This window comes from Rhinolophus sinicus, linkage group LG03 (assembly GCF_036562045.2).
Source record: "Rhinolophus sinicus isolate RSC01 linkage group LG03, ASM3656204v1, whole genome shotgun sequence".
NCBI classification, from domain to species: Eukaryota; Metazoa; Chordata; class Mammalia; order Chiroptera; family Rhinolophidae; genus Rhinolophus; species Rhinolophus sinicus.
Window position 1 is genome coordinate 165,839,773 of NC_133753.1, and position 26,382 is coordinate 165,866,154.

General features: G+C 42.1%; 1 protein-coding gene, 1 non-coding gene and 1 pseudogene across 2 annotated transcripts in view; all 3 read right to left on the bottom strand.

Annotated features, from left to right (window-relative positions):
- Positions 1-7,058: 7,058 nt before the first annotated feature.
- The window catches only part of SNX18 (sorting nexin 18), a 69,672-nt gene continuing 50,348 nt past the window's right edge, over positions 7,059-26,382 (bottom strand). Inside the window, exon 2 of the mRNA XM_074328944.1 lies at positions 7,059-7,298. Within this exon, the coding sequence (XP_074185045.1) occupies positions 7,282-7,298 (17 nt within the window). The 3' untranslated portion in view covers positions 7,059-7,281. The remainder of the gene's footprint in view (positions 7,299-26,382) is intronic.
- On the bottom strand, positions 11,582-11,655 carry TRNAT-GGU (transfer RNA threonine (anticodon GGU)). Its single transcript has one exon. It is a non-coding gene; the product is annotated as a tRNA-Thr (tRNA).
- LOC141570427 (ferritin, heavy subunit-like) lies at positions 12,134-12,714 on the bottom strand (annotated as a pseudogene).

Sequence of the window (26,382 nt, forward strand, 5' to 3'; positions counted from 1 at the left end):
GGTCCTGATGGTGCCTCCACTAGCCTTTGCTGAAGGTAGGGGCTTCCCTTCTAGAAGGATGTAGCTCCACAGAGAGCACGGCTTGGCCAGTGGTCAGCTCCAGGTCAAGGACTAGGACACAGCTAGGGAGGGGGAGCATGGGCCCCACTTGTGTCTCATGTGCTCCCTCTGCCTTAATACAACTGCAGCCACTGTGTGATGCAGCCCTGGGACCTTGGATAATAGCCCTTAGCCCTCCTACAGCCCCCAGCCCACAAGAGAGCCCAGGCATGAGAACCTATTATTGGAGACTGAAGAATGTCTTATAACAAAGTTCGGCATAAAGAGTATTGAGTACTCACTATATGAGGCACTTGGGGGAATGTGCAAGCATGTGCTAAATAAATGAATTAAAAAATTGAAAGAATAAACCTCCACTAATGTCAATACCCAAAACTCACCCCCATGGAGGGGTGAAAGCAGAGAAGTTAAACAACATCTGACCATGCACAAACTAAATCTCCTACTAGTAGGAAGAGTAGGGTATGTTTTATTTCTGGGTTTTCCATTTGGCTCTTAATGCCATAGATTAAAATACTAATTGCACTGTTTTCCAGCTAGGAGACAACCCCTCATTCTTTAAAACCAGGATCTCGATGCGGATTTGTGTCTATAAGCATGATGTAGGACCAGGCCCCATCAGGAGATAATACAATGTTTTCTTTCCTTACTCAGCATCTCAGATCATCCTAAAATGGGAATTACTCTATGAGAATAGAACAGAGGATGTGACTATATGTCTAAGGAATCCAATTTGAACAGGTATTGAAAAACCTTAAGAACCCATTCTCTGTTGTGTCACTTTCCAAGCTTTAGGACCCAGCATGGAAGGATGAAAATGAGTCTCCTTTAAGCCAGCATGTTCTGACATGTTCAAGCTTGAACCCTGTGTTATTACTTAACCAGAAACAAACTAACACAATCTCCCACTGTAATTTGCTAAGTTATCCACACGTTTAGAGCAGGATTTCTCAACCTCTGCACTACAGAGATTTGGGGCTAGCAAATCCTTTGTTGTGGGGGGGCTGTCCTGTATGTTGTCAAAAGTTTAGCAGCATCCCTGACCCCTATCCATTACATGACAGTGACTTCCTGCCCTCTACCCATTAGATGATGGCAGCAGATCTGTCCTGAGTTATGACAACCACAAATGTCTCCAGACATTGCTAAATCACCCCCGGTTGAGAAACACCGATTTGAGAAACACTCTTAAACCCAAGTTCAGCCAGACACAAGGAGTCAGCTGCCATCCAAAGGGCAACCAGGAGCTACTCTACCTGCTGCTGTGATAGCAAGGCCTTAGGACATCAAGTAAGTTGAAATTCTCTCATTGGTTCAGGTACAATAAGTTTAAGGTACTGAGCAAATAGTTCACTACAAATATAAGAAGTGATTTGGTCTTTCGTCACTGTGTGTTTCTAAGATCTTGCTGATTCATTTTTACCAGACAAAATTTTAAAAATTATTATAGTGTCTTTATTACACTGTATCTGTACATCAGTAGTCTTTCAGCAGCAAGTGGCAGACACCCAATTCAACGTGGATGAAGCAAAAAAGGAGAAGCTTTTTATTGGGTCATGTAACAAAATCCAGGGTTAGAACTGGTTCTACATCCACCTGGATCGAGGTATTCAAACAACGACACAAGGAATATTTCACTTTCATCTTTTGATCATATTTTCCTCTATGTTGGCTTTGTTTCCAAGGTGTTTTCCCACGTTGGTGACAAAGATGGCTCCTGAGACGCAGGCTAACATCCTAGAAACTGCTATGGAAGGAGAAGGACTCTTTCCCAAGAGTTCTGGTCAAAGTTCCAGGGTGAAGTCTCACTGGCCTGATGTGGATCACGCACCCATCCATGAGCCCATCATTGTGGCCTGAGAAATGGAACATCTCAGAGGGCCTCCTTTGGTTCCTATCTCCTGGTTTTCATGCCCTTGTGTATTCTCCTCTTCTTGAGTGTAGGCCGTGCTCTATATATGAATAGAATATAGTGCAAATGATGGGATGTCACTCCTGATGTGATATTACAAGAAGACTGTGACTTCTGGCTTGCTCACCCTGACATACTGTGAACTGCCCTATGGAGAGGCCTACATGGCAAGTAACTGATGCCTCTGTGTAAGAGCCAGCAAAAACGCAAGACTTGCCAACGGCCATGTGAGTGAGCTTAGCAGCGGATCTCCCCTGAGTTGAGTGTTGAGATGATTACAGCCGTGACTGACACCTTGATTACAGTCTTCTGAAAAATCTTGAGGCAAAGGTAGACCGAAAACTTGCCACCGGACTCCTGATCCATAGAAGCTGTGAGATAGTGTTTGTTGTTTTAAGCCATTACGTTTTGGAGTTATTTGTGATACAGCAATATATAAGTAATACAACACACCTCCTGCACACACACACACACACACACACACACACACACACACACACACACCAGGGATACAGAATGGGATTATTTCACCAAATACCATGGCCTGAGACTAGGGGAGACATAGTCCCAAAGGAATTCTAGTGTTCCAAAACACACATTCATTATAACATCCAATTTAGGCTGTTTTGACTGAACATATAAGTTTCAAAACATAAAAGGAAAGCAGTCCTCTGACACTCTAGCCATAGCAGGAAAGACTATAGACTTCCACGTGATTTCAGCAGGAATTGATCTATAATGACCTGACTTACAGAGACTTTGAAAAGCCACATATCCTGGGGTGAAGGATGGAAGCCCAGTGCTGATAGCTAGTTATCCTCCATTCACCCCTAGAGATGGAAACTGCTAGGCACCAGTTTGAGCAAAACTTTTCTATTGTTTTAAACCTGTCAGTTCTGAATTTTTAGTTTCCATTATTGCATAAGCCCTGAAGTACTTGCTATTGCCAGGAACAATTTATTTTCTCTTCCCATTAAACAGGAAATTGAACAGCCTAAGAAGAAGCTGAAACAGTGATGAATCTTTTGCTGCAGTATCATGAATTTGAAGTTCAATTGTGAAATGTTGGCATTGAGGTCTTCATCAAAATTTTTCTTCCAAAATGTCCCTGAAGCACTAACATAAGGTACTTTTAGGCTCCGAATTGCTTCAGGTGCTCCAGAACACACGATACATCGAACTGAATTCTCCTGTTTTCTCACTTCTATGTTCTCATTTACTATGTCTGACACATGGTAAATACACTGGGAAAAATGAAACTCCTGTCATGCATTTGATCAGTAGAAAGAGTGAATTGAAAGTTAAATTAAGTACTAAGGAGACAATGACTTGCTAACCATATCCCACTGGAACACAAGTCTCCATGAATTGCCCGTGATGAAATGTCACAAAGGGTAGAGAATTTAGGAAGTGACTTGTATACCAGGAGAATTGATTATCAATACTATTACTTAGGACCACTTAGAGTGTATTATTATATGTAGCTTCTTCATAGTGTGACATTTGATTGATACTATATAGCAAGAAATTGATTCATTAATTTGTATATTTTCACAGTAGTTAGATCTAGAAAAATGCTGAGTGTGACGTTGATGGATTTAGTCAAGGCTGCACTTTCAGATTAATAGCTACTCTATGGGCTACTGGATATCTGTGATCCGCCCATAAACATTGAGATCCTTACTAACCACATTTGTTTATAATGAACTGAGCACACTTTTAAAGATCTGCTTACTCATACATAGCTGAGGGGGAAAAAAAAACCTATTCTGTTTCTATGACCTAAAGTTAGTGAAAGTTCCAGACACTAAAGGCATGGGGAAGAAGAATGCTGAATCAAATGAGATCTTTGAAGACCCAAGGGTTTTACGCAAGGTCCAGGTTGGAAAGAGCCTTGTATGTTTTTCTCTGCGTATTTCTCAACAACAAAAAAAGCTTCAAAAGCTAAAAAAGAAAAAGTTTTATTTTCTTAATTTGCATTGATCTGCATTTCTTAAGACATCAGAATCTCAGTAATTGCAACAGGACTGTATTTCTCTAGTTCTAACCCACCTAGTCTAGTTCTCACACCTTATTTGGAAAGTCTAGCTTCCTCAAAATTCTACCCAACAGTTGAGAAAGCTCCTGGGTGTATTAAATGAGTGTGGGAATGGATATGACTTGGCTATGAGTAGAGAGCATCATTTCCTTCTGCAAGTTCTTATAGCTGCAATGTGGGACTTGCTAGTTCCTTCTCTCCTGCTTTGGAGACTCTTGCCTCTCAGCACCAGATCTAGGACAGGTCCCACCTGCCCTGTTTCAGAGACATGCTGGCCTGTGCGTCACGTGTCCATCACTGAAGTGCTGTGGTGCTGGGCCACACTGCCTTCTGCTTTCAAGCTCCTACAGAGAGGAGTGAAAAGGCAACTAGTTCTTTTAGTTTTGCTGCTTCATCTTCCCAGGACTCTAGCACATGTTCTGAGGGATTCACTAAAAGAGCAAATTCTAACTGAGCTCTCTCCTGATGCTGGCAGCCCATCCTTGAGCCAAGTTTGCATAAATGACTTTCTTTGCCCTAAAGAGTGAGTCTTGCTATCTCACTGGCCATCCAGACATGTCTGAAAACCTAGGATATGTAGCTTAGACCCTCAAGCTTACAGACCCCAAAGTTCTTAAACCAGGAGGATGTGAGTCAAGTGAGACTGAACCCCCATGTGAAATTTGGGGGAATTTTCTTGTATGTAAGGGGACTATTGATCTTAATGAAAGAAAACTCAAGAAATGATTAGCATTGACTATGGAATGCAAACAAACTAATTAAAGAATTTAATGCTATTTTTCTGTGCTTCAAACATGGCCTAATTTTAAAGTAGTTTAGCTTGTCATAAAGAACCAGACTGAAATCAAACCAACATTTAGAAACTATACTAAATTCACCATGTCACTTAAAGTCTCAGAGCCTCTGTTTCCTCATTTGAAAATGGGGATAACACAGACACCATCCACTTAGATTGTTGTTAGCGTTGGATGAACTAATGAACACAAACAGAACACAGTACAATTGGCCCTTCATGTCTGCAGGTTTCACGTGCTTGGATTCTACCAACTGTGGATCAAAACTATTCACACACAAAAAAGTTTACATTGTTGCTGATATGTACTATGTAGTTTGGCCTATGACGGTTGCATCTGCACTGAACATGTACAGACTCATTTTTCTTGTCCTTATTCCCTAAACAATACAATATAACAACTATTTACATAGCATTTACATTGCATTAGGTATTATAAATAATCTAGAGATGATTTAAATTATACAGGAGGATGTGCACAGTTTATATGCAAATACTACACCATTCTGTATGAGAGACTCAAGCATCCATGGATTTCCATATTTGCTGTGGGTCCTGGAACCAATCCCCCACCGATACTTGGAGATGACTACCTGGCACAGAGTAAGCACCCAGCCAAGCTTTTGGCCATTATGTGTGTGTCAAAATTTCTTCTAGTATAATACAGATGTTCAAAAGCATTTTCATAGCCCCACTAGACAGTGGTCAAAGCATTTATGAAAAGACTGGTTGCTGTTTTAGAAAAGCGGCCTCAATCTTGATTAAGAATGACATTTCTAATGTTTTGCCTGCTACTATGTAAATAGCACAGAATTCTCACAAATAAATCACATCATTTTGTATAAACAGATTCCTAGCTTTCTCTGCAGTGGAGGGCAGCTCCTCACAAATTCTTCTGAGAACGCTCTGGCTCGTCCCAGAATCAGCCCATGCCGAGTTTACTATTCAGACCAGATTATTACCAGGCAGTTGGAGCGGTCAAATTCCCACAGCCAATTTTCTATAAAAATCCCAAGTAATTGAAATGGGAGGAAGGTACCCAGTAAAAGTCAGGGTGAATAATTGTGCACAGTAGCTGTCTGCAGCCTCTGAGGCAACGTAGTCAAGGCATTTTATAAGAGGGTTGATGCAGCTGCTGTTGTCTCCAGAGGCTCTTGGCTGCAACCCCCTCCCCCCTATTTTATCAAGAATGTGGCAAGATGAGTGGCCAGGGGGCTCTAGGATTAACCATTCTCCAATGCCTGAGTGATCCTGTGAATGCCGAATGTGAATAGTGACATTGTACGTCACACCTTTCTGAAGGTCAGTGGTGAGAAATACCATGACTGGCTGTGGTGGTCACTAAACAGAAGCACTGTGTCTTCCCTGGCTCTGGAGATTCCTTCAAGGGGTAGACTCGCCTGCTGGGGATAGGAGTAGGCTGATTGCTATTTTAGAAAACTGGCCTCAAATCTCAATTAAGAGTGACATTTCTAATTTTTTCCTGCCCCTACTCATACGTAACTAGAACAAAACTCTCACAAATAAATGCCCTCTATCCCTATTCAGGACTAAATCAGGAGTTGGGGACACAAGTGGCAGAAACCCAACTCACATTAGATTCAGTAAAAAGGGAATTTGTTGACTCCTGTTCCTGGTAAGAATGCAAAGCTACTCACAGGATGGGATGAAGCTCTAGATTAGAATGAAGTTCACTGGATGTGAAACCTGAAAATCAATGACCCAGGTCAGCCTCCATGTCTCCAGGACCCTGCGGTCAGAGGGGTACAGATGGACATCCAATACCAGAAACAGGTGTTTGGAAGAATAATGTGATGAACAATCAAATCAAAATGAGAGGTTCTAGGAGTTCTGTGAGCCACTCCAACTATTTACCTGTTCTAGCAACCATTTAAAGACTTTACTGGTATAAACCCTAAGGCCAACTGTTATGGATTGAATTGTGTCCCTCTTCCCAATTCATATGTTGAAGATTTAACTCCCTCTACCTTTCTGTGTTCTTGTCTGAGACCCCTGTAATAAAAGACAGATCAACAAGAGAAAAAACAAACACAAGTTTATTAACATGTATATGTCATGTATACCAGGTTGGACAATTAAATTTGCAAACTCATCCTAGAAAAAGTGCTACATACCTCATTGCTGAATATCACTTCAGTCACCTTTGAAGTACTCCTCTTGGGAAGCTATGCACCGATGTCAGCACCTAGTCCACCCTTCAAAGCAATTTTGAAACTCTTTTTCTGGAATGGCCATCAGAGCTGTTGTCATATTACCCTTGCTGTCCTGAATGTCATCAAAATGTCTTCCTTTCAATATTTCCTTTATCTTCGGGCAAAGAAAGAAGTCATTGGGGGCCAGATCAGGTAAGTAGGGAGTGTGTTCCAATACAGTTATTTGTTTACTGGCTAAAAACTCGTACATGGGAGATATCCAGTGAAAAATTCGTAACTCTCCAAGGTAGTTCAGAACTCCAGCTTAAATTTTATCTTCAGCTAAAGACAAAAAAAAAGAAAAAAAAATTAGAAAGAAAGAAAGGTGTGTGAAGAGGCCAATTATGGGGAGGTTACAAGGTAAACAGGGTAAGGTTTGTTGTGCAGATTTAAGTGGGGGCCTTGTCCATTGACAAAGCTGTCTGTGAGTTAGTCATCCTCTTATTCCTGGTAGAGAGGGAGTCACCCTTACAAAAGGTTTCCTGTATATATGAAAATGTCCCTTAAAAAAGAATAACTTCTACTCTGTTCTCAGAACTTCTGTGCCTGTTGCTTCCCAGAATAATCAGCTCAAATAATTCTTATGCCAAAGAGGCATATTTTGGGGTGGCATATTTTGCCACCCTTTCATATTCCTTCTCTAGGCTCAAAGTCACTTCAGATGACTGTCTCCTTCAATTGAAGATTACGTATTATTTCAAGGGAGTCCCTTCCTCTGGGGCTCCTCCCCTCAAAGCCTCAGGCTTAGGGATGATAACAGTTCTGACACCAGCCCCAGACCACTGCACTATCTCCTTTGTTCTTCTCTGCCCACATTTCTGTTAATAGGCACTCTGTAAATGAAACCTTTCCAAATCATCCTAATTTGAGTGTGACATCTGCTTCCCTCACTCATAGAGCTCTCTATAAAACAGAGGTGGAAAAACTGAAGAGTAAAACCTTCTCCCCTCCACCCGGAGAAAGGATCACAGATAGTGTCTAGGTCCATGTCAGGTGAGAGATTTTTCTTTCTTTTTTTTTTAATCTTCCATCTGTCATCAGAAATCACTTGCTTAAATAATAACATAGGCATTTTTATTTCCTTTGGGGTCTTCTTTCATCTTTGCTTTCTAATTATACTTATACTTGAGAATCTTTGTGGTCCTATGGAAACCTGTGTCCAATAATTTTGACGGCTCAAGATTTCTGCCTGTGCTGTTGTCTGCAATACGCCACGTTTATGTTTTTGTGTTTTTCAGAGTTCAATATCTGAAAAGTAAGAAGGCTTCTATATGGCAGTATGGATTTTATCTCCTGGGGAAGCACGACAAAGTTTAAACATTTGGGATCCCCTTTCCTTTTAGCAGGGACCTCAACCCCTTCTCTCATTTCACCAGTTTCACACTTAATCATTCTCTCCTTTGAAGGCAAACTGCCCATTTATTTAGTGTCTACTATTTACCAGGCATTACATATTATTTTAATTCTCAAAGCAACCCTATGAGAGAGATCTCATCATCTCATTTTTATAACCAAGGAGACAGGCCCAGGAAGGTGATCTGTCCGACATGACACACTGGTAAGTAGTAAAGGATGGGAAAGCACCAGATCTGTGATCCCAAAGAGCATGACCCATGCCACCTGGGATTCTGCTGTTGCCTGCTGTCCTTTACCTGCACTCTTCTCCCACATGTACCTGAATCTGGAATACTCAGCCTGAAATGCTGCCCCCACAATGATCCTCCACACCCTCTGATTTTGACCTCATCTCCAGCATTTTTTCCATGGTTGATTTTACCAACTGTGGGACACAGCTACCTACAGATTAGATTAATAGAGATACAAGCAAATGCTTTCCAGAATTTCACTCAGAGACATAATCCTCTTGTTTGTGGGTGTTTTTGTCTCCTAAGTTAGAACTTCCGTTTCTTGAAGGTTGAAACCATATTTTGTATTCCTTTGGTACCCTCCCACCCGGGCCCCCCCACAGTCTGTTTCAGCTCTCTGCACACAAGAGATGCTTCAAGAGATGCCACTGACTGACCAGCAGAATTTAAAAACTGGAAATTTTGAAAAGTTTTGTTTATAAAGGGGGAGTACACCGTTTCTACCATGCTTTTTAAAGAAATATTTTCTAGAGAATAATTAACAGTGTGTTTTCCCTTCTTGTTTCCCTGAGGACCCAAGCAGGACATGTAAGAACTACCATGTTTCCCCCAAAATAAGACCTAGCCGGACAATCAGCTCCAATGAATCCTTTGGAGCAAAAATTAATATAAGACTGGTCTTATTTTACTATAATATAAGACCGTGTCTAATATAATATAATATAATATAATATAATATAATATAACATAACATAATATAATACCAGGTCTTATATTAATTTTTGCTCTAAAAGATGCATTAGAGCTGATTGTCTGGCTAGGTCTTACTTTGGGGGAAACATGGTAGTGTATAGACTCATTCGCACTCAGTGCTCTGTTCTATTCTGCTGTGCCTTTGTGAATTTTAAAGGACAATAACTCTTTAGGTCAAGAATTCATCTGTTAACAGTTTCCTTGCATGAGCCTATGGGAAAGATTGGTTTCCGGCTTCTTTGGTGAAGTAACTGAGCATCAGAACACTGCTTGTGTGTTTTGTCTTACCACTGACTTTCTCAGAAAGAGGCTTTGGTGGTGCTGTTTACCGGAGAATTCTATGTCTCAATACTTGAATCGCACAGTGAATAGAGCTCCTTCTTGCCTAAGAACATGGGGGAAGAGGGCAGGGCAAGGGGAGGTTAGTCTGAGACTCAAAGACAAAACCAGTTTAAGTGATTTGAGAGGCCCTGGAGAGATTTTCTAGCCCCCAAATATCTCCATTGGTTTGCTCTAATGCAGAAAAAGAAACCTCACATTGACCTCACATCTTCATTCAGGCAGTGATGACCTGGTTAATCTACAAATACGTTACCTAGGAAGATGCAATACTACTTTGCCTTTATTCTAAGATGCACAGTTCACCCACATTTTAATGTTTCTGAATCAGGATGTGTTTTCACAATCAATGTGACTTTTTAACATAATAGGGCTTCTTTATTTCTCCTGAACTATTGTTAAGTTCATTGTCATTAAATAGATAAGAACTTCTGGAAAACATGTTGAAAAGCTACATACCTGAGCCCCCTAAGACAGGTGCCAATTCAGGAGTCTGGAATGTGATGAGGAATTTGCATTTGCAACAAGAGCCCAGGTGATTCTGAGCAGGTAGCCCTGCTTCAAGAGTCCAAGTGAATATTTCCTGGGTTCAGTAAACATGGTCTTTAGGGACCTTAGTAGTGCAAATTCATAAGGTGTGGCCTGTGTGGGCTGCTCAGGTCCTGTCACTGGGTCTGCAATTCAGAACTGGACATTGGGGAGAGAGCCACACCCCTTTAAGCATAGAAGTCACACTGCCTGTGTTTTCTGAATCCAATTATGCTGTGTCATTTTCCCCTGAAAGGTTGGTATTTTTATACTTAAACTCCATCTCCCAGATGCCTTTCACTTTCAACCATTTCATAGATACGGATGTAAATTAGATAAGTTTCTTCCAGAAGCTCACACTCTAGTGCGTGCATCTTGTAAATTTCCTGAGCCAGATTACGCATGCTGAAATGGAAGCCACCAAGGAATTCGTAATTGGGAGTGTTAGCAACTCTCCTCCAAAACTGTGTTACCCAGTTATGGCAGAAGCAGGCCACAAGCCAAACTCTGCTGACACTTAACTAAATATTTATTAGTAAACAGTCAAAAAAGCCACTCATACAACCTTGAACGCAAGGTTCTTTCAAGACAATGCCAGGATTTCAAAGGCAGGATTCTTTTGCCAGTATAGCCAGCATGGGGCAACCAGAATCCTCCGGAGTTCATGGCTAGACCCAAGAAGAGGTAAAGGCTTTAAGGGTGCAGGTTATAATTCTAGCTGAATACATATATCCAATTTATGCAAGAGTGGAGGGTTTCTAAACTGCTAACTCACCCACTTGTCTTGAATACCTTTATGTTTTTATTTTTAAAGATTTTATTGGGGAAGGGGAACAGGACTTTATTGGGGAACAGTGTGTATTTCCAGGACTTTTTTTTCCAAGTCAAGTTGTTGTCCTTTCTATCTTATTTGTGGAGGGTTCCGTTCAGCTTCAAGTTGTTGTCCTTTCAGTCTTAGTTGTAGAGGGCGCCGCTCTCCAGGTCCAGTTGCCCGTTGCTAGTTGCAGGGTGCGCAGCCCACCATCCCTTGTGGGACTCGAGGAATTGAACTGGCAACCTTGTGGTTGAGAGCCCACTGGCCCATGTGGGAATCCAACCAGCAGCCTCCGGAGTTAGGAGCATGGAGCTCTAACCACCTGAGCCATCGGGCTGGCCCTTGAATACCTTTATATTCACCAAGGAGATCCCATTTCTAACTTTCATTATATTCATCAAATGCCACTAATTTAATCAATGAAAAACCAATGCGGATATTAACTATGCTAATTGACAAAGCACCCATTATTGATGGAGACATGAATAACAAGGGCTTTGCCTCTGAATTGTAATTTTTTTTTTAAAGGAGGGCGCAACTCACAGTGGCCCATGCGGGGATCGAACCAGCAACCTTGGTGCTACCAGCACCACGCTCTAACCAACTGAGCTAATCGGCCACCCCCTGGATTTTACATTCTTGGCGCGAGTCCAGAAATATTTGGTTAGAGCCTAAACTAGGTGGCACACACATAATATGGCACTGTATATTCAGAGGAAGCTCTCTGAAGACTGCATCAGACTCACACACACACTGTGATACATGCAACAATGCCCCCAAGAGAAGCATGCAACAGGGTTATAAGAACACAGATAAGAGAGTGACTAATTCTGTCTGGCCGACTGGGAAGAGAGGAGGCAAGGACCAGAATATCCTTACAGAGAAGCCAGCCCAGGCTGAGTTTTCTTTTTTTTTTTTTCTTTCCTTTTCTTTTTTTTTAAATAATGCAAACAAAGATTTATTTGTATGAACAATGAGGATTAGGATACTAGATAAGAAGCAAAGCAGTCTTCTGCCAAATGGAGAAGCTCAAATTCTTAAGTAACTGACTTTGGGACGTATAACAATGGGAAGGCTTGCTATGTTGCCTTCAGATGTTAAGTCTCTTTATCTGACACTTCAGCAGGCTTTTAAAATGTGTCTTCCTCCTGGGCCTGCTCTCCTATGATATTAAAGCTGGTGTTCCAGATAGCCTATGCTCCTCTTCTGTTTATCTAGGTACTCTCGCATGAAACGTAAGAGATCAGTTTCACTGTTCGCAGAAGCCAAGGCCTTCAGACTTGTTCTCCAACTCCAGAGCAGACTCTAGAGCTTGTACACCAGTTCCGCAGTTACCTAGATCCAGCCTCAGAATGACTGGAAGGCAGATTTTACCCTCATGTCTTCTTAGGTATCTTAAGAACTGCTTTGCGTGTTCCCTCTTCACCTCAGCTTGGTCTTCGAAGAATGCAGCAAAAAGAGGTGCACCCGTGTCTACATTGTAATAACAGGCCGTAGATAAATAAGCATCACTGACGAGAAGCTGAAAAGATGCCACTTCATTAATAGCAAGCCTACAGTCTTCAGAGATGACGCTCTGGAGCTGGGATGCCATCTCAGCTTTAGAGAAAACCAGGCATAAGAAGTTGAGTTTTCTTAAATGTGTAGAAATGTATCAATTAGGCCAACTCAGGGTACACCCAGCAACCAGAAACAGCGCAGGCATGAGCAGAATCTAAGAAGCCACACACCTAACTGGGGTGGGGAGACTGCTGGGCATGAGATGGGGTGGCATGGGCTAGGCAACGCAAAATCCTTCAGATCCTGCTCAAGGGTTTGCTCTTTACCTGGTGGCCATCCAGAAGTGAGACAACAATCCCTACCTACTCCAATTTCAGAACATGGATCACCATTGTGGATAAAAAAGGGTGGCAGGGGCACTGTAATAAATCTAACCAAAAGTAACCTCACAGGGTGATCTGATCATAAATTCCTAACAGGGCAGGTCGTGGTGGGTAGTCATGCCTCAGGCCTATAAACTTCCCCAGTAAAATGTTATCTTTGCCTGAAGCAAGTCCTGTCCATTGTTCTTGTGCATCTAGGTTACCACACCCTTGAAATGCCAGGAGGAGTCCTGTTTTCCAGATCTCAGAAGGCATAACCACTCCCGAGGGAGCACATAATCTTGTTACCTGTCCTGTGCCTTACTTTCTCCCACCTTCATGTCATCTTCCTTGCTTCCCTCCTTAATTTCAAATGTGTAAAAGAAACTGCAAAACTGTCCTTTGCCGGAGCATTTGAGATCTTGCTTCCTGGCAATTGTTGTCAGTCTGAGCTCAAATAAATTCTTCTAAAAAGTCCCTATGGGTTTGAATGTTCTTACATTGACACCATACTGCAAGAACAACGTAGATCCAACAAGGGTCAGGCTTCTTCCCAAACCTTTCCAGCCGAAGTCCCGGAACCCTGAGCATCCACTCCATCCATACTGGTTTTTTTTCCATAAAAATCAAAGACGAAAGACTATGGTCCCTAGAGTCCGGTAATGGTTGGGTGACTTGGACCAGTTTCTTCATCTCTCCGATCTCCAGCATCGTCATCAGTAAAAGGGAAATAATTATACCTCCTTTTCGGATCGTTATGAAGATCAAGACAGTGCCTCAGACAGACGAGATGCTGACCTAATTTTATATTTTAGTGTCTGTGTCTTTTAAATCTTTATCATCATTTTTCCTTGTTTAGGAATCCTTAGAAAGATGAAGGTCTATATTACATAAGTAGTACTTTATTTCAGTGTAACTAGAGATTAGCAATCACCGACCTTGCACCATAAATCCTACTCTAAATTGTTTAAAATCTAGAAGTTTAGCCCTTGAGGCTTCTGATCCTACTGAAAGGACACAAGCATCTCTTATCTGTTTGCTGGTCTTATCAGGGTGAGGTTCTCTTCTTATTTCCAGACCCACCAAAAGAATCAGATTCTAGCAGCTCTGAAGCTCTCTTTTCTTCCTGTTTTGTGTTTATTCCTGTTTTGAGTATATGAACAGCTCTAAACTTTGATAATCCTGATGGCCAGTAGGCTGGCAGCGCTGCTTTCTACTGTCATGGTCAGAATAGGGTTTAACTTCAACGCTCTTGGCAACTGCTCTTGCAGGAGAAGCACCTCTTTTACTAAGGAAACTTCATTAGCCCTAACAGCATTTCAATAAAGACTCCTCACCAATATTCTTAACTCATACAACCCCTCCCCTCATAAAACCAAAATTGGGATCTTAAAAGAGGGCTGTGCCCTATTCTCATACGGATCTAATTCTGAACACAGATTTTAAACAGCCACTCTCTTGCTTTCCTTAAAGAAATTAACACTTTAATCCAAGGCAACAAGCTGCAACCGCCAGCATTTTCAATCCTATAAATCCCTGCAAGTAGGGCTTTTTCTGCTCCTCAATTTGCCCAAACCCTCCTAATTCTGGCAGAGCACCTGCATCAGACAGTTACCTGCCTGCCCTTGAAGACATCTGGGTAACCCCCATCCCAGGTTCCGGTCATGCTAACCATTGCCACATAATAGGCAGCTTATCTTATTAGCTAGTTACGTGGCAAGGCCAGGAATGTTCCAGCCATGATGGAAGTTTAGATGTGGGATGAGATAATGAGGGAGCACAGATCTCTGATCTTTTTTTTTTCCCCTCCCTCCCTCAGATCTCTGATTTTAGGCCTGGATTAAAAGCCCTGGCGCAGAGGACCAGTAGCTGGGGGGCCAGTGGGAGGAGTGCCACTGACTGAGCAGAAGGATTACTGAATGCTTCCCCTCACCTTCTCCAGGGTCACTGCTTGCCCTGGTGAAAACTAACAAAGGGACAGCTTTCCAGCATGGCTCCAGAGACCCTGGAGAAGGATCCCACGGCTGCAGGGACCTGGATAGACAGACAGGCTTCACCATTTTTTAAAGCCTTGAAATTAAGTGGACATTGTTTTGTCAACATAAGAATGTTCAAATCTGTAGAGAATTTTTATGATGACATATACTAGGAGCAAGATCTCAGGTACTCTAGAGAATAACAGTTTTGCAGCTTCTTTTATGCATTTGAAATCAAGGAGAGAAAGTTAGAAAAACTACATGGAGGTGGGAGAAAGCAAGGCGGGGATTGCATTACAGAATAGTTAACAAGATTATGTGCTCTCTTGAGGGTGGTTACAGATTATTTCAAAGGTGTGTTAACCTAGATGCACAGAAACAATAGATAGGTCTTGCTTAAGGCAAAGATAAACCTTTTACTAAAGAAGTTATATGCCTGGGAAGTGACTACCCACCATGACCTGCCCAGTTAGGAATTTATGATCAGATCACCCTGTAGGTTACTTTCCATAGAGACCCTTTTTGGGGGTCCACATTTTGATTTCCAGTATTTATGACAAATGTAAACTCCAGTGCACTTGCCAATAAAGTCCAAGTTTTAAACCCCAGCTCCCAAGAGGAAAAAGAATCCGCTGGAAAAGAATCCTCTCATCAATTGCTCTTCTACAAAGACTGTAACCTACATAATCCGATAAGCAACGGCTCATTACTGATAACCATCACAATACTAAGTAATGACTCACAGAATAAGTACAAGCAGACTTCTTGTTTACAGTGACTCCTGGTGATAAATATCTCTGATAATCACAGTTTAGAGTCTACATTTCATGATGGGCTGTTCCTGGGACCCTATGTCACCCCCACATGACACCCCCCCACCCCACCCCCCGCATGATAGCACGCCACAGACAGGCTTCCTGAGTTTGGCACTTTTGCAGGGTGGGGGCAGACAGAATGGATTTGAAGGTCTTCCTGTCTTTTATGAAAACTAATACCATCACAGAGATTGTGTGAGATCACCACACACCAATCAAAATGACTAACAGAAAAAATGGTGACAATACCAAATGCTGGTGAGGATGCAGAAAAACTGGATCATTCACACATTGCTGGTGGGAATGTAAAATGGAAACAATCTCTCTGGAAAATAGTTTGGCAGTTTCTTTAACAGAAAAACACATAAATACTACATGACCCAGCAGCGGTACTCTTGGGTATTTATCCCAGGGAAATAAAAACTTATGGTCACACAAAAACCTGCACATATAGTTCACAGCAGCTTTATTTTATAATAGCTAAAAACAGTAAAAACCAAAAATAAAATGTCCTTTAATGGGTACATGGTTAAACAAACTGTGGTACATCCATACCATGGACCACTACTCAGCCATAAAAAGCGATGCACTATTGATACCTGCAACAACTTGGATCACTACCCAGGGAATTATGCTGTGGTAGCTACCCGGTCGAAATAGGATGGTCCCTGACCCAAAGTTTGGTTCAAATGTTGATACTGATGACACCATCCGCATAAAGAGGGTATATGAAAAGGTTTATTACTCACATAATACAGTATTCAGTGGACAGCTAGGCAGACTTCCCAAGGAGGCCCCAAAATGGCCTGAGTGAGTAGGGAAAGGAGTCTGGCCTGGGGTTTTTATTGTGGTTATGGGATGGGGCTGGCCTGAGGGCTCCCACACTTAGCAGGGGCTTACATGGTTTGACTCTCCCACCAAAGGAAGGAGAATTTAGGCTTCATTATTAGCAGGCCCAGATGTGGGACAGACAGGAAGAGGAAGAGTGAGGTTGAAAAGCTGTCAGCACACATCAAAATACAGAGTTTGACTCTATTACATGTGGTAAGCAAAAATAGCCAACCTCAAAAGAATGCATACTACATGATGCCATTTACATAACATTTTTGAAATGACACTGTTTCAGAAGTGGAGGACACACTTGTTAGTGGTTGCCAGGGGGTACCAACGGGGCTGGGGGTGAGGGCGGTAGGGTGGTTATAAATGGGTAGCAGGAGGGATCCTTGTGGTATTGGAACGGTCAGTACCCCGACTGTGGTGGTGAATACACAAACCTATACAGATGATAAAATTGTATGGAAGTTAACACACGCACACATACACGTACAAATAAAAAAAATAAAACTGGGGAAATCTGAAAAACATAGATGGATTGCATCAATGTCAGTATCCTGGTTGTGATATTATACTTCAGTTTTGCAAAATGTTATTACTGGGGGAAAATGAGTAGTGGGTACCCAGGATCTCTCTATATATTAATTCTTAAAACTGCATGCAAATCTAGAATATCTCAGGAATACTTTAATTTAAAAATGAATAAGTTAGGGATGGAGGTTATAGTACATGTGGGGTGGGAGAAAGCACAAGACTGAGTGAATGCCTCCGAATTGAGTGGACTGATCCATTGCCACTAGCAGGTCCTCCCAAAGTCACCTTCAACAATGTAATGGCCAGCCATGGGTCAGACATCATAATTCTCTTTTAAAATGACACCTTTGTAAGAGCAGGGACTACATCTGTCTTTTCCATCCTTGCATCTCCAGCCCCTCGAACAATACTTGGCTCATAATAGACACACAAAAGTTTTCGTTAAATGAATGAATGAAGGAGGTCCTCAGTAAATGTTAGTGTTCTTTTTCCTTCACACTGTGGTCTCCTTGAATAGATTGTAAGCTACTTGAGGGCAGGGCTAAGACTCATTTGTGTGTGTAACCTCAGCCCTTAGCACCTTGTAAGCACTCAATAAATCCTTGTTGAGTTGAAGCAATCCCCATTCTTTGCTTGTAGTTTGGTTTTCTCAGAGGAAATCTATAGAGTTGACCTGCTAATTACGGGTTAGTAAAAATGGAAGACTTCTCTCTGGTTTTTCAATGAGCAAAGAAAAATGCCCAATGAGGCCCACACGACAGTTGCCTTCTAGGCATCTCTGCCTCTTTTTCTCTATCCTTTTCCCTTTGGTTTCTGGATTCCAGCACTTGCCAGAACCAGGACTGAAGGAAGAAAAAACAGCTGAAAAATCTGTTAAATTACATCATCTGCCTCAGGGAGTTGGAGCATGCTGGCTAGGTTTGACCGGAAAAAAAAAAAAAAGTAGGTCTTGAGTCTTAGGTTCAGACAAAATATAAATTCTGATACCCCAAGACCTCTTAAAATTTCAAGTAGCATTTTTTGGATTAAAAACTTAAATAATTTTCAAATAACTCTCAGCTTGGTAATTCTGATTATTCATGCCATATACAGGTAAATCACATTTTTTACCAGTCTGTTATATATAATACACACAGAGTATGTACTGCATTGTATGTGTAATAGTGGGTTGTTAAGTGGAAACTGCAAAACCCAAGTAAAAAACACCCACTGCCACCGGATACCACTTCCATGAATCTTCTCCCCAAATCCTGCTAGCCTCCTGTACTATTAGGAGCCTATTTATTTCAGCCAGCAGTGTTTGAGACAAAGGAGAATCAGAAAAGCCTCCTAGAATCTCAACAATAGCAGGCTCCCAACGCCTGCCAGACTCTGACCATTCTCCCAGTGACCTCACCCACCCAGCTATCTCCTCCCACCATTACCCAGGTTCCGCCTCTCTAGTCTGCTAAGGGCCTGATTCCCAGACAGGCAGCTCAGGTCTTTGACCTTTGATTGTGGGGTCTCAATCACCCCTCCAATTCTGCATCCCCTCCCACATTTTAAAATCTCCTACAGATTTATTATGACCTGGGCTCTGCCCTGGGTGATGGCTGTTCTAGTGGGGCTGTGGTTCTTGGAGGGGCTTTGCTCACTTGGGGAGCACTGTCTGACTCTTGGGTGTGAGGAGGGTGTGTGAGGTTACGCTCTATCAAAAGGAAACGCTGCTTTCAGAAAACCGGCAAACAGTGCAACAGAGAGAATAGGGAGTTGTGTCAAACGCCAGACATGCCTGAAAACCACACCCAAAATCTGTCTCCAGATCCTTAGTTTCCAATGTGTTCTTTTTTCTATAAAAAATAATTTGCATTTTTCCCCCAATCGTGTGTCATTCTTCTTACCTCATGGACTGGAGCAGGCAGAGGAGAAATGAGGGAAGAGGAAAGTGGACCACGCTGCCACTGAACAGATGAGGGAGGAGAAACTGAGCAGAGTGAGTGAGGAGCAGAAGGCAGAGGTGGGAACCAGGTGGGAGGATGACCCAGGTGAAACGTCTTCTGCCCTCTCTACTCCCCTGTCAATCCTAAATGATCCTCCCCTTTCTGGTGCTGCTGCTGGTTACTAACTATCCTGGAGCAAAGACTATCTAATGTGAACAGGACCAAAGGGTGGTCAGAGCTCTGCTGTCAGGCCAGGCTTCTCCCTGCCCCCAGGCCACACGGAGGCTCTGGTCTAATGATCAGGGCAGAAATACCTCTCAGGATGTCCCAAAGAAGGGGGTAAAACAAAGATTATCCTCATGCTGTCCCACTGCTAGTCCAGCAAACACTCAGGTCCATAGGAGCGGTGCCTGGCACATCCTGGGTACCCAATTCATATGTATCAATGAATGGCTAGGTAGGTAGATAGATAGACAGACAGACAGATAATGGATGGAAGTTTCCACAGTTCATCATCTGAATCTAATCTAGGGCTTTTTCTGGTCACCAGTCCCAGCTACCCACTCATACACCCTGCCCAAGGAGCCACTGTAGGAACAGGAGGGGCAGGGGCACAGCCATTCGTACTGCAAGCTCCACACTGATGGTTGCAGACCCACAGAAATCTGTACAAAGGATAGAGTAGATGTTATCTATCCCATTGATAAGAAAACTGAGACATAGGAAGTACATTGTGACTTGCTAAGACCACAGACCAGGCAGTTGGTGGCTCTAGAAGGTCTTAGAACCCAGGTCTCCTGACCCCTTAAGTGGAACATTCTCCTAAGTGGGCTCCACCCTCTTGGGCCCAGAGCTAGCAGTGAATATGAAATTCACGTCTTCACTTATTACTCCTTCAGGCTCCACCATCTCTCACTGATGAGGTGGAAAAGAGCTCTTTCCTGCTTGTTGTCCTAAAGAGCAAACCACCACCAAATTAACAAAACAGGCCAGCCCTGAACAAAGGTCCAGCAAAAGTGAAGGTCTTTTTTTTGGTTTTCAGCCTGTCCCAGTTTTCTTTTCCTCCATCAGGAATATGCTCTTTATTCCTGAGGAGTCTTTTTGGTAGAGATAGTGAGGAGAAAGGAACTAGAGCCCTGACCTTCAGACAGAAGGAAAGCACTGAGAACCTCATTCCTGTTATACAATTCCTTTTAAAAGTAGGACTACATCGTAAGAGAAATCTTATACTGCATAAATGATGTTATCCTCTTTTTCACAGGCATTTTCATTTTTGAAGGGGAAGACCAAAGTTCTGGAATGACCCAATGGAAGTGCTGTTGGCCGGGACAGAGAAAGGACTTTGGAGGTCAGAGATCTTTCCAGCTGGTGGTTGTCACCTGCTCTGACTGTACGGCCAGCCTAGTAGCCAAGAAGAGAGTTGAGAAGGAGGAAAGGGAAGAAGGCCTCCAGTAGCAGAAACACCACCCTGGGGATGGTGATCTTCTCAACTTAATCTCTCTGACACGGGTCCTGGATGGGGAGTGAGATACCGTATTTTGCCGTGTATAATGCACACCTTTTTGCCCACATTTGTGAGGGAAAAATAAGGATGCGCATTAGACATGGGTAGTACTAATTCTGTATCTATATAAATGTTTTTAATGCTTTTATTTATGCTTATGAGTTAAAAGTGCAATTCTAAAACTAATCAATAACGATATCTGTACACAAAATAACACCCTGGAATAAAATAATCGGTTTTGTTGAAGTTACAATAAACTTGCAAGGATGAAGAGTTCTTGGCCTTCTTTGATGGGTGAATATGGTAAGTTTGTTACTGGTACATAACATTTCTCGTACCTTGTATCCGTTCTTGTGTTTTGTAATTATTTGTTACATAACATTTCTTGTACCATAATATACTAAAAAATAAATGCTAAAATTCCTTTATAATACAAAAAACAAGTACCTAAATGTAAACAAATAAAAATTTGAATTAAAAAATTAAAACGAAAAATTTTTTTCCCTGAAAGTTTGGGCCAAAAAGATGGGTGCGTATTATCCATGGGAGCTCATTATACATGGCAAAATATGGTATGTGGAGACGAGCAAAACCATTTCAGAGAACTCAGAGGATCATTCTTGCTTTCTGAAATCAAAATCAAAGTTGACAACGTTCAGTTGAGAGAAAAAAAAAAAAAAGAATATGGCTGTGAATAACTGATTTCTTCTGGATCAATGCTGCATCACAGCTGTGTCACAGATTCTCTCTTGCCCCTCCTCTCCTCCAGCTTTCTCGAGGCTGCTTGCTTGTGTGTTCTCTTCTCACCATATCCAGAAACTGTGGTTACTTTTCACAATTCCTGACTCCCGACCAAGCTGGGTGGAATGTATACCGCTGAGAAAAACCCTGTCCTGGAGCTGAGGATGACCCCTTGCTAAATAGATGCCTACACCAGGGTGGGGTTCTTCTCCCCACCGGCTCCCTACTCCCAGCCTGAGCTGGCAGTGCCAGCACCTCATGCCAGAGGCTAGCCTTCCGTTCCCTTGCTGCCTGCTCCAAGGGCCACTTTTCTTTGCTCTTTCTTCAAACTGCCTCACAAGATTTGTTATTCAGTTTTCCATGATTTGTGTACCACCTGCTGCCAACTAATATGAGACAAAAATAAATATTTCACTGGCATAAAGTTGGCCGACAGCTCAGTCTGTGTCACTGAATTTCAACCAGGCATTTTATTAAGATCGTTTAAGCCCCAAAGCCAGTTAATTTGCCAAGTTGAAGAACTGATCCACTAATCTTCAGAAGTTAAGAACTCCAGCTACATAAACACCTGATTGAAACTTTGAAATCATGACTTTTTTACCTGGGACCAGATGCATGTTTTCGTGCGATATCCTCCCCTCTTAGCTCCACAAGCACACTGGGAGTTATACATATATGGATTTATTATGTCCCTGGACCCAGGGTAAACCCCAGCAGTTAGGGGAAGTTCTATTTAAAAGCTGTAACATCAGGAATTCAGAAACAGCCTATCTCTTGGCCGAGGACCCAGTGCAGGTTTGACTATGGGTGTGAAGGGTTCTGCCCAGGCTGTAATGATTTAACATCGGGCTTTGGCAGCTGCATGGCTACAGCTGAACTCCTTTGGGAACCTGGAACACCAGCAAAGTGAGAAGATCCAGGACTGACCCCTGAGACGGAGTAGACACTCTGGGTCTCTAAACAGCGGTAGTGGATCCTCAGGCAGGGCATAGGATTATGAACTGTTCTAATCTGGACATGTAAGCTCTCCAGTGCCACATTCAGAGGCAGTGGGTGGAATTACATTACTTACATACACAACAGGCAAAATGGGACATACGGTTCTACATAACTTATGTTATTTCTCAAAAAAAATGCTAGGAGGTGGTACTATTTTTATTCCCATTTTGTGCATAAGGAAACTACAGTTTAGTAAAGTAACCTGTTCAATGCCACACAGCTAATAAGTGGGAAAAATCAGATCTGAGCCCAGGTTTGCTGACTGTTATTAAGCAGTATGTCGCACTGCCACCCTGGCTGTCAACAATGAGTGACTGATATCATCACAACACACCTCTGCAGGTACTGCCCTGAACCACACTGAGCTTGGGCTCATCCTGCATTAAAGGGAGGATCCAGACTTAGATCTGACTCCTGAAAGGAGCCCACTGAGATGCTCGATGTTTTCATTCAGTAAGTGCTGATCAAACCCCTACAATGTTCTCAGGAGTGTGCTGAGCATTTAGGAGATAACAAGAAGCCTAACAGGATCTGTGCTTTCTAAAACAGCCCGCCATCAGGCTGGGGAAACGGCACCAGCACATGAATGGCAACGTGAATGGTACAAGGCAGTTTACAACAAAGTACTACATTGTATGGTACTGACTATAATTTTTAGAGCAGTTCAGAGAAGAAAGAGGTGAATGTGGGCTGTTTGACTCAGGGAAGTCTTTATAAAGAAGGGGCTTCAACCAAACTTTCAAGGATGGGTTGAATTAGGATGGGGAAAGACACCTTTATCAACCCTCTCTCCCACTGCCAAGTACCGTGGTGGGTCTATTCCTTTTAAAGCCAGCGATAGTAATTTATCTATTTTTCTATTTTTCAAATTCCAAACAGCTTTTCTATTTTTCAAATTCCAAACAGATTCCACATTTAGAACAAAATAATACAAACATAAAATTGAAAAAACATGTTACCATTGAAAGGATCTAATTTTGTGTCATGAACTATTCTAGTCAATGCTCATGGGATGCCTTGTGACTGTTCTGACCTGGTCACAAATAATTTCAATTTAAGATACAGGCATGTGCTGCCTTCTGAGAGATTTTTAGAAATGTAATGAAGGATATGGGACCAAGATGCATAGCTCCAGAGGCCTGTTCACTTATCCAAGTTTTACCAAGATGACCAGAAGCCTTGAAAGGAAAGCAGAGTTGTACCCGTGAACTGAGTTTTACTCCAAAGCTTTCTACTTCCCATTTCCAGGGAGGCCCTGTTCCAAGGTCTGTGTCAGGGGTGTAGACAAATTCTCATGTGCAATCTGAACATGCTAGCTTTCTTGGCTCTCGGGTCCCCGAATCTGATGCTCTGCAAAGGACTGGAAGTGCCACCGCCGTGGCAGTGGCCCTGAGTTCAGTCTGGTGAGTAAGGTGAGTAAGGGGAGGGTGTAATGATTGCAGCAATGTCGCTGGGTTTGTCCCCTAACCCAGCATGCTTTGTACCTTTAGGACTGAATGGAAAATGACAATTAGATGTTTTGCTACATTACAACAGTAACTGAACAGAGATTGAGTTAAATAAAGCCACCATGCCCATATGGAGGGCTTTAATAGGAAGGATGATTGGGGGAGGCGCCATCCGGACGAGAGATCCTCAGAATGGTCAGCTGCCAACAAACCTTGCTAGCCTTCACCAGATTTGGGATCTTTTTTTGTTGATTGTTGACTGATGGTAAGCAGGAAGCTCCCCATGTACCCCAGGAGCAGGGCAGGGGGCAAACCCACGGGGAAGAGGAGAACCCAGGAGGAAGCCAGATGAGACATTTGTCGTCATGCACTCCCAGTGAACCCGTCCTGGTCACGTTCTTTAAATCCCCCTTTCAGCGCTGTGCTGCGCTGGAATCTCTAACTTCAGGGTGCAACAGCAATCCCAGCTAAATTCCTAACACACTCCTTCCATTCCTAGACAACCACTCCGAACTGGTCCCTACCTCCCACTTCCACTGTCTTCCGCTTCTGATCTTTCCCACACAGTGGAACCAGATTAGTCTTCCCAAATATAACTTGGCACGGAACTTCACTCAGGGTTTGTTGACGTTCCTCCTGACACAGAGAGGATATAGACGAGAACTGAGATGGACTTTAGGCCATGGAATTCAAAGATGCACTGCTATCTGGCTGAAAAGGCCACTCTAATCCCATCTTCCTCTTTAAACGACCCTCTGCCTCTTTGGAGTTAGAGGTCAGCTTTTTTGATAGGTCTTTACCCCTTCTGTCCTTTTCTAACTCCAATGCTTCCCCAGCATCCTTTTCGAGTCCCACCTCCTCCATTAAGCCCCTCGGATGGCCTTTTCCTGGGGAACCCTTGACCCCAGCTGCACACCACTTAGGTCAGTCACTGCACACTTTTGAACAAAGTTTCCTCCAAAGCAAAGGCCCAAAGTCCTAAGCTATCTCCTATTGTGTCATAGAAAATTGGTTTTTGAATTTCTCCAAAAAACATCACACTTCTACCCTGGCTGAATGCCTCTGCTTGTGAGTTCCTTGCACTCAGAGAGTGTGCCTCGTTCTTCTCAACCGCTCTTAGATTGGCATTTAGGAGGTGCTCAATCAGTGTTTTCGGAAAAAATGAAAAAAGTGACCATTTTTTTCTCTTTCAGCACTTGTAATTTATAGACAAATCTATACTGGCAAAGAGCCTTGGAGATAATACATAAATTGGCTGGAAATCTTAGCACACTTTAAAAAATCTATTCCCAGTCTTTAAGCCCAATTATAAGGTGTGTGTTTTACCTACCTATGAAATGAATAAAATAATTAAGGGCTAGAATTCCTTGGCTCTTAGGAGCTTTAAAACCATGAATGTGAATTTTAAACTGTAAAAGTACATGTTTCTTAGAAAATAAGACCTAGCCGGACAATTAGCTCTAATGCATCTTTTGGAGCAAAAATTAATATAAGACCCAGTCTTATATTAAAGTAAATAATATAAGTAATAATATATTATATTATATAGATATAATATAATATAAAATATAGTAATAACGTATTATAATGTAAGACTGGGTCTTATATTATAGTAAAATAAGACTGGGTCTTATATTAATTTTTGCTCCAAAAGACGCATTAGGGCTGATTGTCTGGCTAGGTCTTATTTTCAGGGAAACACGGTAAGCACCTAACAAAAAATGAGAGTCAGAGAGTGTGTAGTCTCACTGAAAAGCCAAATAGCCCATCTCTTTCTTAATTCATAAATTCCAGATTTTTCTTAAGTACCATTAAAACAAACCTTTCGAGACCTGCTTAATGTGACAATTCTTCAAAAGCATATATAGACTACAGATCTATAGTCAAGCTTAACAAGGGCAAATGGCAGAGACTAGTATTTGTTAAGGCTGCACTTCACAGAGCTGTTCTGTGTCTTTTATTTTATTTTATTGATCAGTTTTATAATTCCCCATCAGACAAATGCCTGCCATGAAACTGTGTGTGTGTGTGTGTGTGTGTGTGTGTGTGTGTTCCAGTCAGCATGACCTGAGCCAAACTATATGAATTCATTAAATGATTAAATGAGTCTACATGTGGATGAATACATTACTGACAGGAGATTTTTGGGTCCATGTGGCAAATGCAAAACATACCCTGTTCCTAAGAAAAATATATTTCTTTTGTTCGACTCCTATGTTTAAAAATTACTGTTTGGGTTTTGTTTTTTGTTTTTTTTTTTCTTAAGTTCCTTGAAAGGGAGGACAATTCTCTTTGCAATATTCCTCCTGCCAGCCACATCCTCTCCAGGACCTTGCCACGCAAGTCCTCTCGGGAACATACGAAGATTTTTCCCTATCTTTGATAAATGACCGTCCTTCTAGTCACTAAGTGCTGTTGATTTTACTCCTAAAAGTCTCACAGTGTACTTTCCTCTGCATTCCTACTTTCCAGACCATTATATCACTGGGTGGTTTCAAGAAGCTTGAACTGTTCTAGTTTCTCCCGATCTCTCCAACTCTAAGCCACTTGCCAGATAAATTTAAGTGAACCAGTGACTGACAAATGAATGGACAAAGGAGGGAATAAGTGAAACTTGTACTTTTTAAAGTAAATAACTACACTGGCTCCTGATCCTGTATTCACTTTCTTTCCTATTTAACTAAAAAAATTAATATAATTATTGGTTAAAATAC